General features: G+C 39.1%; 2 protein-coding genes and 1 long non-coding RNA gene across 3 annotated transcripts; 1 reads left to right on the forward strand and 2 right to left on the reverse strand.

The window, feature by feature from the left end:
- The first annotated feature begins 224 nt into the window (after nt 1-224).
- On the forward strand, nt 225-3956 carry LOC135678125 (uncharacterized). Its single transcript, XM_065190542.1, is given in 3 exon segments — nt 225-479; nt 482-648; nt 3533-3956. Coding segments are annotated over 2 exon segments (276 nt in total). The 5' UTR covers nt 225-337; the 3' UTR covers nt 616-648; nt 3533-3956.
- LOC103990903 (protein NRT1/ PTR FAMILY 2.13-like) lies at nt 3917-7988 on the reverse strand. Its single transcript, XM_009410195.3, has 4 exons — nt 7783-7988; nt 7493-7710; nt 5170-5753; nt 3917-5045 (listed from the first exon to the last, which is right to left on the reverse strand). The coding sequence occupies exons 1-4, from the start codon at nt 7943-7945 to the stop codon at nt 4169-4171; spliced, it is 1842 nt and encodes a 613-aa protein (XP_009408470.2). The 5' UTR covers nt 7946-7988; the 3' UTR covers nt 3917-4168.
- Nucleotides 7989-10252: 2264 nt separating this feature from the next.
- Nucleotides 10253-15588, reverse strand: LOC135679822 (uncharacterized). Its single transcript, XR_010515340.1, has 4 exons — nt 15155-15588; nt 13184-13339; nt 10919-11001; nt 10253-10809 (listed from the first exon to the last, which is right to left on the reverse strand). It is a non-coding gene; the product is annotated as an uncharacterized LOC135679822 (long non-coding RNA).
- Nucleotides 15589-17556: the final 1968 nt, after the last annotated feature.

Here is a 17556-nt window from a genome sequence, read left to right on the forward strand (position 1 = left end):
TACGAGAAATGGGCGGATTTTAAGACGTGATGAAAACAAAAAGAGCCGTCCGATTTTGATCGAACGGACAGTGAAGGAAGGACGGGCTCTTTGCCCCGTCTCTTAGTCGCGGGAATGGTCATAACATTTACACGTTCACATTTTTATTCTTATAAAATATTAATATTAATATTATATATAATTTCAAATATTAATATCCTTCGCATATATTTGTTGGAGTTGTGATGTCACGTGCTCGGCACGTTGCTTTGATTGAAGAAGAAGAGGAAGGGTTCCGTCTGCATTCATCGGCGAGAGAAGAGACGGAGAAGAAATAAGGAAGAGAAGAAGGAAGAGGATGAGGTCCGTGATGGAGTTCGCAGAGAACCTGATCCTGCGGATGATGGAGGAACCGAGAAGGAGGGACGAGGCGCAGTGGGAGCATATCTACGCGATGCGGAAGCGGTGCGGGAAGGCCAAGGCCAACTGAAGCCTCCCCGTCCGCCCTACGGCTTCTGGACCTTAGACCGCGTCAACTCCCAGATCAGCCAGGTCCCCGGTTGCCGCGATCCCTACGACGACCTCCTCCTCGACCAGCCCTCAGACTTCCCTCCGTCTTCCTCTCCCCCCAAATGATCCGATCCCATCCATCCATCTGTTCAATCCCCGGTACGCTCTGACTTCTCTTAAATCTCTTCCTCCTTTTCTTCTTTATTCTATCGACGGTAAATTCGACTGCTTGCGCTCCAATTTGCGGCTCGAAATGTTTGGCTATGTGATGGTTTTCTTTGTTTATCTATGTAATGAGAGCAGAAAGGAGAGTCTTTTAGGTACGTCGATTAGCCTTTTTCAACCCCTTGCGGCGTGTGTTTAGTTGCCCATCTGACCGAGATCCCAAGTTTAGGTTCCTCTGATTTGTCTGTAACTTGAATCTTTAGTCTAAAAGTGTTTTTTTACTTGTGGATCGTGATGTGTGTGGAAGGAAACGCTTTAGGTGGTAAGCACCAAGTTCAATCGAAGATCTTAATTTTTGTCTTAGGTGACAGTGGATTGTGGTCTCTTATTTTAATTTTTACTGAATAACATCCCAGCGTGATATCGATCTTTGTCACCTTAACGTTGTTGTGTGGTAACCTAGAATAGAAAGCTTTTGACTGTTCCTAGTTACAAGATTCCAATTTTGGGTTCCTCTGGGTAGCTTGAAACTTGAATCTTTAGGTTTAAAGAGTTATCCGCCTGCAGACTGTGATCCATATGGAAGGGAATGCATTTATCTCTAAATCCAATCGGAGAGATAAATCCACATTGAGATCTGTCTTCCAACTATCTTCTTGTGAAGAGAATCAAGAGATATTGTATTCTTTTTCATCAGAATCTGATCTATTGTTCTTGACGATATTAATGTAATTGCGTAACCTAGAACTCTTCTGAGTGTGTCTACTATTGGAACCGGTTATGATATTTGAGGTATTGACTGCCAAATTCACCTTGCAATTTAGTTCTCATTATTTTTGTCAAACTTATAGATGTATAAATAGTCTTTTACTGGGATTGACTGACATAGCAAACTATGTGTTGGACATCAATGGTGGAAGATGGATAAGGGTACAAATACCTTTAGATTTTCAGGAAAAAGTGCAAAATAAAAACTTGAAGTTGATTGAAATCTTGATAGAAAGTTGTAAGGGAGAGGCGCTTCTAATGTGTTCTAGAGGAGTAGCTGTGGAGTTTAAGTAGGTTTTCTCCACCATCTTCTGGCTCTGTGTTGTTAGGTCCCTCACATTGTCACTTACATTCATTCATCCCACTGCTCTATGTTGAGTTGATATGAGTTTCCATGACTGCATTTTCTTAGTCTTCCTTCTGGATATCTTTTAAACAAGGTAAAATATCATCGTTTTGTTTCCTTTTCTCCTCTATTCTTAAACAATCATCTGTAGTATCTTTTCTTGATTTTCCTGGACACTGAAATTATGGTGCCTTTAACACTCAATGGATTGCTTTTTTTCTCAAACCTGTTAGATTATTAAATTTTGGTAACCTCAAGCATCTTTGAAGTGCTTTATGGAAAGAAAGAAAGATAGAATTGCATGATATCTCTTGTTGAAATTTTGTTTTGTTTTTCGTTCATATTGTTCTTCTATAAGCAATGCGAATCTGAAGTTACAAGATGAGATACTGTCATTTTTTTTAATTTGACTTGTAGCAGATGGCAAATCCACTTTTTTGTCATATTCGTTCCATAGATTAAGTTTCAACCTTATTTCACAATGTAGTTCCTTTTTTCTAGCTACAGAGTCTTCATTATTCAGTAGAATTTGTTTTATGATTCACAAGCTACTTCTAGCTTTGTTTAATTTCGTTGACCCCCTACTTTTTTTCTCTGTCACCATTCCCTGTATATGGAATATGGGTAATTTAAATTTGTGTTTTCCCCTCTGATCAGGAGAAGAAATTGTTAGTTCTGTAATATCTGCATTTCAAACCAGGTTTGTGTTCAAAATGGTCTCATAATGACTTGAAGTGTTCACAAATTGCTAGATTAAATTCTCTTTTGGAAATGAGGGCCATTGAAGTGACATAAGATATGTTGATGGTTCCACTTCCCGGAAGGCAAAATGGATCTGGGAAGAAATTGTTGAGAAGCCTAAATTGGGAATATGAGACATCATGAACACTAGATAGTAGAAGCTACCCCAAATCATATGAACAGCTGTAGTTGAAGTTTGAAAGATGGAAAGCTATAAGATGCCTTTTGTTTCAGTAATTCTTTCATTTTTCTGCCTCTAGTTCATGTGGCTTGAATGTCACTAATTAATTACGGGAGCATTTTTGGCAGTAGGTAGACCCATGAGTTGTATCCCTTTTCATATGGGCCTTTGTTCAACCGTCAGCAAACTAGTAAATCAAATGTCAAATTTAGGAATTAGGAGAAAAGAAGGAAAATGTCTAGGTCAGATCTGCAGAAGTGAAAAGATCTTCTAGTTCATTTATGGATCACTTTGATTTCACTCGTGGCAGATAATATTTCTTCTTTGATCAAACTCGATCCAACCATCACTTAGGTACAGCTCGAAGGGTACCTGTTGGTTCAATGATTGTGTTAGATTTGTGCAACCTATAGTCAATGTTATAATTGCTGAAAGATATATTGTTATTATTATCGCTGGAACTTGAATAATTGGAAAGTTTCCTCGTCATGCATTTCGTATTTGCTCTGTCCAACTGAATTCTATGATTGATGAGTCAAATAGCGTAACCTACTTTGGTTAACGGGTAAAGCTAATTATGTTTATTTAGTTCAACTTTGTCATGTACTTCTTTGTTCCGATAGCTGATCAGGTCTTTTCTTACCCTCGGTGACAATTGTTGGGTAGAAGCCGATAAGAAGGTTCACTCAAATTGGGGAAAGCTTGAACTACTTGCTTGGTCTACGATGACAGATGTGTGTGCATAATAATATGACCCGGTTGTGGTGAACCATGTTATGTGCTTCTGAAGGTTTTCTACTTTTGGATTCAATTTCCAATTAAGTACATTTGTTTGGCTGCAGTCAAAAAAACAAGAACTTCTCTGCTTCCACTGAAGATTCCTTTGTCTACTTCACTGGTTGTTACGAGTTGGACTTACCTTGGATGCTGCTGGTAGATACCACACACACTGCATTAGGAGTATGGAAGGAGGAAACAACCAAGATGATGAAGAAGAAGAAAATGGGGATAATCAACTATTAAATTAGTTTTCATGCTTATATAGTTGAGCCAATTACTTCAATCTGCATCGATTTGGGGTGTGCTTAGTGGTGCATAGCACTCACATAGATCACTTGCTATAGTGGCAGAAATCATGGTTACTTGTAAAGCAGGCATTGATGTTTTCTTGAGATGATACATTCATGTCAATGAGTTGTAAGATTATATTGTCTAAACCTTGTACATGATAAAAAAAAGATTGTACCATTGTTTTTGGATGTGTCACTTGGACGAATCAAACTATGTGAGAGTGATTGGGACACACACCACCAATTTAACTGGTTTGGTACAAAGCATATAAGTTTTACTGCTGGTTCAGACATCAAACTGTTGTTGTAGGCTACCTACCATAAGGCATTAGATTACAACTCCTTGGCGATGCACGGATCTTTACAGCATCAAATCCTTGTTTGGCACTGCATAATTTAGATTAGGTCTCAATTTTCAAGCTTCTCCGTGCCTCCCACATCTTTGCTTCTTCTTCCTTCCGTCTCTGGAGTTCCCTTGTATCTGTAGAAATGAGCACAGACCAGGAAATAGAGCAGGTTGGCGACGCCCAACAAGGCTACCATGTAGTAGAAGTAGTCCACCCTGCCGACGTTGATGTTGTCGTCCAGCCAACCCGTTCGACCTTCGCCGCCGGTTCTCCTCCGGACTAGGGCGACGAGCAGCGCGCTCAGGTAGCTCGCGCCGGAGATGGAGCAGTAGAACAGCGAGCCGGCCAACGTCTGCATGTGCTCCGGGAACTGCCGGTTGTAGAACTCGATCTGCCCCACCGCGTTGAAGGCCTCGGCGACGCCCACCAGGCAGAGCTGCGGCGCGAGCCACAGCACGGAGAGGGGCGAGGTCCCGTTGGCGCCGCCGTGGGCCAGGGCTGAGTTCCTCCGCTTATGTTCCACCAGCCCGGCCACCACCATGGACGCGACGGCGATGACCATCCCCGCGCCTTGACGTTGGAGGATGGTGATGCCGCTCTCGTTGCCGGTGATCCTTCGGGCCACGGGGACGAGCACGCGGTCGTAGACGGGGATGAACAAGGTGAGGGCCACCATGGCGATGGTGGCCAGGGAACCGGGGGGGATCTGGAAGCTGCGGCCGAGGTGGCGGTCCATCTTCAAGGCCTGGAGCACCGTTAAGCTCCACTGCTGGATTAGTGCGACGAAGCAGATGATGCCGGACGCCCAAATGGGCACGATCCGTATCAGGCACTTCACCTCCTCGATCTGCTGCACGCTGCAGAGTCTCCAGGGATTCACGGGGAACCCGTCTTCCTTCGTTTCTCCCTCGCATATGATAGCAGCTTTGTTCAGGAACCTGTAACCAGATGCAAATCCAGTGCTCAACTCTTATCTATCTGAGGAATCCAATCCTTCCATCTGAGCTGATCGGAGTATTACGCGATGCATTGCGAGTGACATGTAGCTGAGGTTTCTTTTACCTGAACTGAAGTGTGAGAGGAAGCTTCGTGATCCGCTCGGTCTCCCTAGCTAGAGTGTTGTACAAAGACGATTCCTGCTCCACCGCATCGTCTGGCGCCGGCAGCCGGAGCCTCCGCTTCCTGAACGCCGCCACGAAGACCTGCACGATGCCTGAGAAGACGCTGCCTTCCGGCGGCACGAACACGTAGAGCCTGACTCCCGCGAAGAAGACGACGATCGAGAGGAGCATCAGCGCGGTGGGGATGCCGAACCCAATGGGCCAGCTGATGCTGTCTTGCACGTAGACCACCGCCGTCAACGCCAGCACAACGGCTGCAGTGGAGGTGGCGTAGTACCAGTTGAAGAAGCTGTTCAGGCCGCGCCGCCCGCGCTCGGTGGTGGGGTCGAACTGGTCGACGCCGAAAGGGAGGTTGCAGGGGCGGATGCCGCCGGAGCCGATGACGAGGAGGACGAGGGAGAGCCAGAGGACGGCCAGTTGGAGTCCGGACGGGCCCGTGCATTGCCCTGCTTGCTGTTCGGCCATGCTGCAGCTGGGCGGCCGGAGCTGGGGAACTGCTGCGGTGAGGGTGAGGAGCAGCATGCCCTGAACCAACCACCATCACAGGCATTACTCGATCGGTGATCCAAACGACCCGAGAACATGCTCACGGAAACAACTACATCTCTATCTTCTTCGACATGGATTGAATTCCAGCATGCAATCGAAAGACAAAATCGACTACGATATATTGCTCGATCGATCGATGATCCGAATGACTCGAGAACATGCTCACAGAAACAACTTCACTATCTTTTTCGACATGGATTGAACTCCAGCATGCAATCTAAGATAATATCGCCTATAATTTATGGCTCTCAAAAAAGAAAATAGTTTGGTTTCATGGATTTCTTATTTCTATGTGAAACGAGATTTCTTTTTTTCTTTTTTACAGAAAGTAAATGATTAAGACGAAATTTGATCTTAGAATAATATGTCAAAATCTTAAATACAACTATCCAAAATAATATTAATAATCCCTATATCATTTAACATGAATTATAATGATAAGGTACCCTTAAATATTATTCTATTTGAATATGAACTCTGACTACTTGTGTATTACTAAAACTTAAATCTAATTAATTTATTTTAAATACCGTGGTACGAGTTTAATAGACTAATTGACTTATCGATTTCGTCTAACTTAAATCATTGATCAAAATAATTAAATTAAAATTAATAATAATATATTCATCGGATCCCCTTCGTAAGTAAATCTTAGTTTTATCTACTTGGGAGGGTGAGACTAATCGGAATGTTACATCGAACCTAATCAAAAATTTTGAGCATTTGCCTAAGAAAATTACAGAATAAAAGAACATGCAGCAGGCAGTGTATATTAGAGAGATTAGTCATAAAGATACAGTGTATATATATATCATAGACTATAGTAAGAAAGATACAGTACCTATGAGTAGGCAGTACATGATGGGCATGTGAATCATGCTGGTTTGCATCTTACTGAAGATACAAACAATAGCTCTTCCAACTCTAAGGCAAGAGAGATAGAATCGACCTACTTCACCAGGCAAAGTATTTTATGGAACAAATCTTCCAAGATAGATGCATGAATTATTTAGAAGGAACACTAGTTGGAATCACCTGTTGTTGTTTATGATGATGGGTTACTCAATCCACCTTATCATTCCATAAATTCATGAAGACTTAGTGAGAAAGGTCATGTGACACTCATAAAACTGCTGGCCATGGACAGGACATATGGCCCAAACTCTCTTACTGAATGTGACAAAATCTAATTTATGTTGTGGAGACCCATTCTCATAAATGTGATGCAAGTGCTGTCTCCACAATGCAGTCTAATGTGATATTTGATTTAGCAATTTTAAGTATCAAACCAAATATTGTTATTTTGATTTGATAGGTTTTTCAATAATAATTTTTAATTAATTCTTATTTTGTTATGTGACATATGTATATGCATAACTATTACTCACATTTATTATATAAGATTTTAAATTATAATTTTTTTTAAAAAAAAATAAAGAATAATTCTTAATCATTGTGTAATAAAGTGTGGCTATCCAATATATATATATATATATATATATATATATATATATATATATATATATATATATATATATATATATACATATATCATCTAAAATATGTAGAAGATGTTAATCCTAAAACATCGAAGAGGGGATTCGGTGAACATCGAAGGGGGTTTCGGGCAGTCATAATCGTACGTGATATCACAAGTGTTGAAGGGTGGGAAGAAGAAGAAGAAGAAGAAGAAGAAAGAGAAAGAGAAGGTGCACCAGGAAGGAGACGACGGAGGCGTAGGCGATGGTGCGGAAGCGGCCGCAGTAGGCGTCGGAGACGAAGGCGCCCAGCAGCGGCGAGAAGTTGGTGGTGCCGATGAAGATGTTGATCGTGTTGACCGCCACCACCTGCTTCATGTGGAAGCGCTTCACCAAGTAAACCGTGAAGTTGGCCGAGACACCGAACGACGCCACCTTCTCGAACGTCTCGTTCCCTGTGGACGGGAAGAAGGTGCCGAGCCTGAGTCGAGGAGACGACGGAAGAGCGTGTGTGCACACATACATACCTATGATGCACGGCATGCACTTCCATCCCTGAGGTCCCTTCTTCTCCGGCTCCAGCACGTCACCGTCGCCGTCGTTGACCCCGCCGCTGGCGGCGTTACCTCGCCGAACCAGCGGATCGCATGCCATGCAATCCAAGAATTGTCTCAAAGCTGATCTCCTCATCTCCTTTCCACCTCTTTTGGGTGTGTCAGTGGATGCAGTGCAGAGATGAGCTATTTATTGTGTTGGGAGTGGAGATCATTTTGGGTTTCAAATATCATTTTGGGAGTGGGAATGGAATATTAATTTGTATAGGATCTTATTTGTAAATTTCTTTGAAGATCATTTTAGCAAATTTCCTTTAAAAAAAACCTTAATTTTATTTTTTACCACATTGCATTCCTGTTTTAATTTTTTTTCCCCAAATTTTTACTTTTTTTTTTTCTGAAATAAATAAAAAATATATTTTTTTTGAAATAGAAAAAAGGTTATTTAAACCCTTGTAAGTAAGTCATTTGAAAGGTCTTTAAAAAATCTAAAAAAAATGAATGCAGCCACACTATTTTAAATATAATCCAAAAACAATTAATCTCATTCAAAAACCATGTAACTCAGCTGTCCAAATATTTTTATGTACTCAAAATTTAATAAAATCCCATCTATGAATAGAAGAAAAAAAAATTGATCATTTAGACCTTTGTAAGTTATTTGCAAGGTTTCTTGGAAATTTATTTATTTTTTAAAGTAAAATATGAGTTACACTATTTTTGAATAAGTTATACTCTTTTTGAATAGGAATCCAAACATATTGTAGCTCCATTCAAAAATATATAATAATAATAATAATAATAATAATATTCAAGTAATTTTTATCCCACAATGTGGTAAATTCACTTTGAATTGGGTAAATTTGATAAAATAACATAATTTTACATTGTTAAGGGCTAAAAAGGATCCATTTAGGCCTTTGTAAGTTATTTATAATGTTTCTTGAATATTTTTTTTAAAAAAAATTTATGAGTTATACTATTTTTGAATGGAATAGCAAAGATGGTGTAATCTGCTAAAAAAATATTATAACTTATGTGTCCATTTTTTAAATTTAAATACCTCTATAATAATATTTTATTTGTAAATTTATCTTCGATTGGATAAAATTAAAGAAATGATATAATTTTATTTTTTTCAATACCGGAAGAAATAGAAAATATGCATTTTAAATGCTTGAAAATAGAAGAAAAAAGAATATTTAGGAATTTAAATTATTTACAAAATTTTAAGATTTCTTTAAAAAGGTTATACACCTTTTCAAAAAGGAGTTGCGAAGCATATTGACAACAAATGGTGTCTATACTAATAGATAATTAATATACAACGAGTGGTAACTACTTGGGATTGAATTTCCTTAGAGATTATATTCTTAGTTAAATTTAGAGTGTTTGAATATTGACAGATAGTTTTTCGTAAATTTTTAGGTGTTCATCTACCACTAAGATTAATTGTTTTATATGTCCTATCCTTCGTACGTATTTATATCATCTTAAATTATCCTTCGTGCATCCAATAGTTCTAAAATAAAAAAAAATATATTTTTTTAATTATACCTAATGACTCTGCGCCTCGATACTCACTTTAGCCACATGATTTTTTTTATATATTATTTCTTAACTAGCTCGACACTCGGATTTATAAAACAATGTTGATCTAAAAACGGTCATATAATTTTTTTTTGTTAATTTAAAAGATATCTGATGATAATATAAAAGTCCAAATACTCCTCTCTATTTTAACCATGTAATTTTTAAAGAATATTTTTATCATTCACCTCATTTTATCGAATAACACTAGAACTATTTTTTTTTTCTTACGATGATGAGCAACAATTTAGGATGAGGAAATTATTTTGCAAATTGCTAGCTCATAAATTGTATCTTCTACATTTTATTCGATCGATCCATCATAGTAACTAACTATTATATGCAATGTGGGTGCCTCCGAGAGAGAGAGAGAGAGAGAGAGAGAGAGAGAGAGAGAGATTATTGAAGGTGGGGACTCGAAAGTGTGGCGTGAGGAAAAGCTCCAAAGGTGTCAACCAGTAACGTTCAACTCTTCGGACCACAAGAAAAGAAGGATGAGAGAGCACAGAGGTTGTCGCTCTACTTGCGTCAGCATGGACATGGCAGGACTTGCCGCACACTGTTTGGCGTGAGGAAAGCTCCAATGGTGTCAACCAGCAACGTTCAGCTCTTCGGACCACAAGAAACGAACGATGAGCGAGCACAGAAGTTGTCGCGCTACTTGTGTCGACATGGACATAGCAGCACTTGCTGCACACTGTTTGGATCCTGTGAAGGAGAAGACCTTTTGCTGCCTGCCCAAGTCATGGATGCAGATGTGATGGGGCGACTCAGGCTTTGGACCCCTCCTTGCTTTTAGGTTTGGCATCTTCGCCTTTCTTTCGGGAAGAGAAGGCCTGTAGAAGTGGAGAGACTGAGCTTTCTTTTTCTCGATCTTTCTTTTTTGTCTTTGAACAGTTTCAGTCCATACGTTTGGTCTTGACTGGTTTCTGGGGAAAAGCGTGATGCATGATTCCAGGAGAGGAGCAGTTTCCTTCTTTTTGTTGCATGATTTCAGAGCAGTACATCAAATTAAGCACAGGTCTGTTTTCTCATCATCTACGATCCATAGTTCAAACAGATGCATCTAATAGATAATGATCACCATCCCCAGACACAACAGCGATTGAATAGTTGGAAGTCAGCAACATTTAATGATGCAACAACAACAACTGCTTTAAATGACTTGATAAAAGGCTAGGATTTGAAGCCTTGGCACTTGAATCCATCTCGACATGACCTCCATTGTTAGTGCAGGAGGAAGAACCACCCCAGCCACCTCCTCTTCTATTGTAATATATTGTTCACGGAGGATATATTGTTCTTCTTCTTGTCCATGTCCCTCTAGTTGAGTTCGTCCGAGTCTACTTGTGGTTTTTGCTGCTCCTGTTGGTTAGGATCTGCAGGAGAGCTTGCTGTGTCAGGTTCATCCTGCAAGAGCAACAAAAGAAGAAGAAAAAAAAGGCATAAAGAAAGTTGAAAATAAGTCATATATATATGAATATGATGGCACAAGGAATTCTATTTTGTTGCTGGTTACCATTTTCGGAGGTTCATCAACAAGGATAACTTCATGATCCAGGGCGAAGTTCCTTTGTTTGAACTTCTAGGTTGTTCATCCTCCTGCAACGTAAACCTCAAACTTAAGCTTGCTCTACCAACACCAGAAAATGACTAATCACACCACCGACAGTATTGACAAGAGTATGTATGCCTGACTCTGCATAACATCAGAAGAATAGAGGCGATAACTAAACTCGAACTACCAACTATAATCAGAGTACATTATTTCATCTACAAGATACAATAAATGTCACCACAGTAATTTACTCATGGGTATCCATTATCATTTGATACATACAAACACACTAGTTTGAATGCTAATTCATGTTTTGTGTCCTGTTTCACATCAAAATGTAAAATAAAGCAGCAGAATCAGCAAGAAGAAATCTTTTTCCAATAGAAACATTGGGAACTACTTACTGAAAGACAAGCCCTTCAATCCAAGGGCTGAAATTTCAGCAAGCACATGGGATTTGAAGTCGAGCCACACCAATGGTGGCTACTTTGATAACATAGACCAATTTTTGCCTTCTTCAGCAGGCACAGGGGATGTGCCAGTCATATCATGCCAAGCTGTATGGCGACAACATTGTGAAACCCTCCATGCTACCAATAGTTAAAAAACCATGATTCCATCAATGAGTGGAAAAAAATTCAAGGTATCTTCTCAATCCTCTGTCCTGATACTACTCCTGATTCTACCCAACATCTTTCCTTGAATAGGTAAAATGATATACCAAAACAGGATATAGTAGGGGCATGGGATTATAAATCGGCTAGTACAGAAGTACGGCATTTTATGCAGATAAACTCATTAATTATGTGTTATCAGCCTCTGATCCAATAATTAAAACATCTACAAAGAACGAAAAAGATGTGCATGAATTTTGCCAGGTGTGAAGCCAGTTCTAAAAACACAGCTCTTGAACAGCTAGCAGATCAACAAGGCAAACTGGTTGCTGAACTTTAAATTCCTTGATCGTATCTGGAATCACATCTCATTAGGAATCATCAGGAAGACATATTTCTAGAAGAGATGACAACTCATTTCCAACTGGCGATTGCAATATCAGCTTCAATAATCTTTCAGACCCTTATAAGAACGAAGCTAATTATATTAGGAAAATGGTCCGCTAAAATAAAACATGAAGCTAGAAAGAAGATTGCAACAAAAAACAGGAAGAGAAGAAAAGCGAGATGTCTCGTTCAGTAAAAAGTTAAAACCCAAAATAAAAGAAGAGGGACAACAGACGTCAACTACAATAACCATAAGAAAGAAGAAAGAAAATAGGTATACCCCTACACCTATGATGAACAAAGAACTTTAGATGATTTATCAATTATCAAAAGTTGATGAAACAAACGAATAACTCACGCCATACTATATAGAAAAATATCCAACAATCTATTAGAGATGAATAGGTACATTAATTTACATAAAAGAACCAAAATTAATTCTAACATGTCAAACAATATTTTCCAATTATTTTATGGTGAATTGCACATCGTTCTCTAATGTTTTGCATGGATATGCATCTAACAAAATTCAACACAACTTGAACAACTATGTGAAGCCCATCTTTGGAATCGCTGATGTTTGTTCTTTGTAAAGTTGGAAAAGTGCTAAACGTCTACTGTATGATATCATCAGATAGCTTTTCCACAAACTAAACTGTGGCATATACCATGCTGGTGGTAGCTGTACCATGAACCACAAAAATCCCTTGTCCAAAATAATTATGACCAAAAACTCACTACTAGCCCTGGGCACAAGGAAAAAAAAGCCACAAGAACTGTATTGCCCCTTGCAACTACTCCCACTGCATCTGTCTCCCATTTTTGCAGTATGCAGGTTACAATGGCTTTCATAACTGTCCTTCAAACTAGCACCATGCCTGAAATATATATTAAGTTTGCTGCTAAAAACTACTTGAGACATCTCCCATTTTCTTTTTAAAACTCTTTTTTTGTCTTTTCAAGGAAGGTAGAAAAATTCATAACATGCATGCCAGTGGAAGGGACAAACTAGGAAATCTCGGAGCAAATTTCAAGCCCCCAGGCCTATTTCCTCCTTTCTATATTTCAAGGAAATTCCTGATCTGAATTCAATGAAAGAGCTTAAAAAAGCTCACATGATGTGCTGGGGTGAAAATTTCAATCCCATTGATCTGCCCAACTTAAGGCAAACTAGCATTTCATAACCAAGTAGATTTTGCAAGATATAAGAAGTTATCATACGTACCCAAGACAATCTTAAGGTTGATGTCTTGTATGGGAATTTCCAAACCTTATCCTTGAGGTATCAGCTGCTGCAGCAGGGTGGAGAGAGAACATGTCTCAAAAAAGTCCTCTTTTTCTATCAATTTTGGTAAATTTGAATCTCTAATGCATGTGCTAGCTGGAAAAATAGTACACGGTGTTAAAGAAAAGATAGCATGTGAAGCTTCAAAGTAGATAAATATTAGAATATAACTTCCTATGCAAGCACCTATTACCTTATGACAAAAAGTTTCCTGTGCTTTTGTTGCATTTATGACTGAGATTCTCAGAATTTTCAACCATTAAATTCTTCAAAATGAAACAGTCAAATGCTGTTGCACGCAAAACATAAATATACTCATATAAAGGAGTTTCATATACGAGCATACACTCTGATTAGGAGTATTTTCATATATGAGTATGATGATGCCCTTCCTATTCTGATAACGAGAAGTAATATTGCTAGCTGTTACTTTAGGCTCAAAGGTCCACATTGATGCTATTGGGGAGGGAGACAAGAAAAAACTGACCACCAAAAGAGAAATCCACCATAGTGTAACAATAAAACACATACCAGAAATCCAATGTAAGATTAACATGGTTCAGCAAATCCCGCCTATATTCATGGAGAAAAACATATTATTCAATATATAAGATTAATTACAAGGCCCTCGAGTTATCTCTAGTCAAGCATAGATTTCCTTGCAAACCCCCTCACATAAACCCAAAACAATTTACACTATTTTCTCTCACCGTCTCTAGAAACCCTAGAGAGTACCCTTGAAGATACCCTAAAGAGAAACCTAAGAGCTCCAAGGATATTTCTCACATATTGCTCTTCCCCCTCCACCAAAACCTAGATATACATAAGTTAGTTAGAAAAGACCCAAACCCTAATTACTAGGATTTCCTTCCTTCACGAGAACTCCTTGTATTAGGATTTTTTATCCCACTAGGATGCTAGCTCCAGGAATCCCAAAATACTTGTCAATCCCAACAACCTCTCCCTCGGTGAGTATTTTATCCACTTTTGTGCCTTCAAAAGAGAGAATATTTTTGCTTCACGTTCCTTTCAATCTTATCACTCATTCTTGTTGAATCTCTAGTCATCGGATTTTTTGGGCTCTAATACTACTTTGTTGGAGAGGGAGAGAAGAAAAAAATCAAAAACCAAAAGAAAAATCGACCAAAGCGTAACGATAAAAAACGTACCAAATAGCTAACGCAACATTAATGTGGTTCGACAAATTCCGTCTATATCTATGGAGAAAACCAAATTCCTCAATTTATAAGATTGATTACAAGGCCCTTGAGTTATTACACTCAAGCACAAATTTTTTTATAGGCATTCTCACATAAATCTCAAAGAATTTACATCCTTTTCTCCCACCCTCTCTAGAAACCCTTGAGAGTACCCTCTCTAGATACCCTAGAGAGAAACCCACGAACAACAAAAATATTTCTCACATATTCCTCTCCCTCATTAAAATCTAAAGATACATTAGACATTAATAGAAGAACCAAACCCTAATTACCAGGGTTTCCTTCCTCTAAGAGAACTCCTCATATTAAGATTCTTTATTCCATGGCTCTGGGATATTCCAAAAAACTTGCCAATCCAAATAGATGCATGCTAAAACGAGCAGCCAGCATTGGTTCTACTTTGACAATTTCTAAATGTTAAAAGATTCAACAAACATCAAATTTCACGATTCACGAGTCCATTACCTTTCCTAAGAGCACATTTATACAAACACCATAAGAACCATATATCTAAACAAACCAACTTGGCATTTACTGAAGTTCCCAAGAGACCGATTTATCCAAAGGCAAACCAATGCCATGAAAATTACGAACATCCAAGTACTGAGCTGATAAATAAACAAACAAAAAGAGCACAGGAATTAACATCAGCATCAAAAGTTTAGTTCCATATACACAGCAGAAACTTCACCTTGTGCTGATACCTGGCTCGAACGAGGGCATCTTCGGTTTGGACCAGCGCCGTCGCCGCAACCCGCTCTGCGGCTCGACGTCGAACAGGCAGCCGAAGTAGAGCAAGGTCAACATGTCCTCGACCGCCCGATAGGGGTCCTCCTTGCTGTCGTCGTCGGCGGCGGCCGGGGCGGGGGCAACAACGGTTGCTTCGTGGGGGGCGAGTGGAGGAAGGGAGGCGGCGGCGCGGGCAAGCTCCTCCTGGAGGGTGGCGGCGAGGGGTATCCGGAGGTTCTCGTACTCGTCGACGAGGGCGGCGACGACGGGCTTGCAGCGATAATTGTCCCTCTAAAAATCAAATTTTAGCATTTATTTCCCTTAAACACTCTCATTAATCCCGCGAGAACTCTATCATAACCATTATATCGATAACAATTTCAAAGACATTTGAGGTATTTCATATTTCCAATTTAAATTAATTAATTATGTTCATTTCAAATATATTATATGTTATATCATTTATAAGCAAAAGTTTTCTACGAAGATGTCTCTAATTTTTAATTTTCTTATTTCATATTTTTTTAATATTCTAAATATCTTTTTTCCTCGTCCTTTTATCCTTTTATCCTTACGGTGAGAATTACCCATTATCACCTTCGTCTCATCGTGATGGACTCTATCCTATTATTGGTATATCAAATTATCATTATCATTATTCTTCGTCACCTAACTAGTGTTGCCTCTATCATTTTCCATCACTAAAGTCGATAAGAAAGAGAGGTGACAAAGAAAACTTCCTTTTAATAAAAATAAGGAAACGAAAAAGAGGACTGAGATCGAGTTAGATGACAAGAGCACAAAGGATAACGTATAAATAAAGAGAGTCGAGAGCGATGAGAAGTGTGAGGTGAGAATAGGTGACCACGACGAAACGAATGTGATCACGTCGCGATAGCGACAACGATCGACGAGACCTAATCGACGGAGGAGATAGCGACAATGAGAAATATTTATATTATAAAAAAATACTAAATAAGAAAATTAAAAGCTCATATACCTTTTGAGAAGAAAAAAAATCCTAAAAAAGAGTTTTTTTTCATGCAAATCGTCCTTTAGAACAACAACAAAGATACTCTGTTTTCAAACTCTGAATGAATAAATGTGAAACGAATAAGTAACAATGGAAATTTATATAACCAATCTCGAGCAAATCAATAAAAGATGTATTTGCTTTACAAAAACAAAAGTCGTATCATGTCTGTCACTGTCCGCCATGAACGGAAGGAAGCTAAATAGCTGGAGGAGTCTTGGAGACGAAAGGAATAAAAGCCAAGAAAGAAAAAAAATTCAATCCGATTTCTTTGCTCGTAAAGACGGCATGACCATATTCCACTCATCTTCCACCTTTTACCCCCTACCCACTAAAACTTACCATGTTCATGTAATTGGTCAAAATTTCCAACATTAATTAATTAGCTTTCTTTTAAAGACAAAAAAAATAGATATTAGTTCTCTTTTCTCTCTCTTTTTTAATCTAAATCAACTAGAAAAAATATATTTAGAAAAAAATATAATTGATACGAGAGAGAGCATCGATAAAATTATTTAATCCTATATTTGTTGAGAAGTATGAACCAAGAGCTCGTAAGTCCTTCGGGTCTCTTTTACCCTCACATATGTCTTTTAGAGTTCACATGCTCCAAATGGATAAAATCGTATGGTATACCATTATCCAAAGCGGATAGAACCTATGGGCTGCACTAATAGTTTAACTGATCAAATGATCACTTATCAGATTGGCACTAGAATGAAGGCCCAAACCCTGCACCTCGGTCGAGTAAACTTGCTCCCGAGTCGAGTCGTGTACCTCGGCTACGAGCCCTTAGCTACAATGATAAAATCATTCGATCCAACATTGGTTTGATTTAGGAGTATAAAAATCAATAAATTATAAGTTCGTGAGCCTATAGACTATACCGATGGTTGATCGATCAAATGGGCCTCTATCACATCAAGATCAAAATTGATTAAAATTGAGCCGGTCGAACCGGATCAGATTTAAATTCGATGCACATGGCGCGGTTCGTGTGGGGTCGCACCTTCTCGAAGGTTGCTTGAGAGAGAGAAGGTTCCAACAACTCGACGCCTTTAACTTCGCGAGAAAGTTATACCCACACCGCCACGTCGATGCATCTCCTCTCCACCCTTCCGTTCATTCCAGCGCCTCTCTTTCTCTCTCTATAAGGACGTGGTCTTTCTCTCTGTAGTCGCCGTTTCCTTTACTTCCTCGCAGTACCGACAAAACCCTTTACCCCGGTTGCAAGATGAGCGATCCAAAGTACGCATACCCTTATCCTGCTCAAGGTACGATGCTCTGCTGTGTTTTAATTCCTTGCTCGTTGTTGTTTCTTGGTGATCTTT

Source organism: Musa acuminata, chromosome BXJ1-7 (genome assembly GCF_036884655.1).
Source record: "Musa acuminata AAA Group cultivar baxijiao chromosome BXJ1-7, Cavendish_Baxijiao_AAA, whole genome shotgun sequence".
Taxonomy (NCBI): domain Eukaryota; kingdom Viridiplantae; phylum Streptophyta; class Magnoliopsida; order Zingiberales; family Musaceae; genus Musa; species Musa acuminata.

What these genes read in the sequence shown, in the direction of transcription:
- LOC103990903 (XM_009410195.3), bottom strand. Translation starts at nt 7,945, where the DNA reads ATGAGGAGATCAGCTTTGAGACAATTCTTGGATTGCATGGCATGCGAT. An exon ending in CCTCCGTCGTCTCCTTCCTG is followed by an intron (nt 5,754 to 7,492) that starts GTGCACCTTCTC and finishes TGGTTGGTTCAG; the next exon opens with GGCATGCTGCTCCTCACCCT. An exon ending in CCTCTCACACTTCAGTTCAG is followed by an intron (nt 5,046 to 5,169) that starts GTAAAAGAAACC and finishes ATCTGGTTACAG; the next exon opens with GTTCCTGAACAAAGCTGCTA.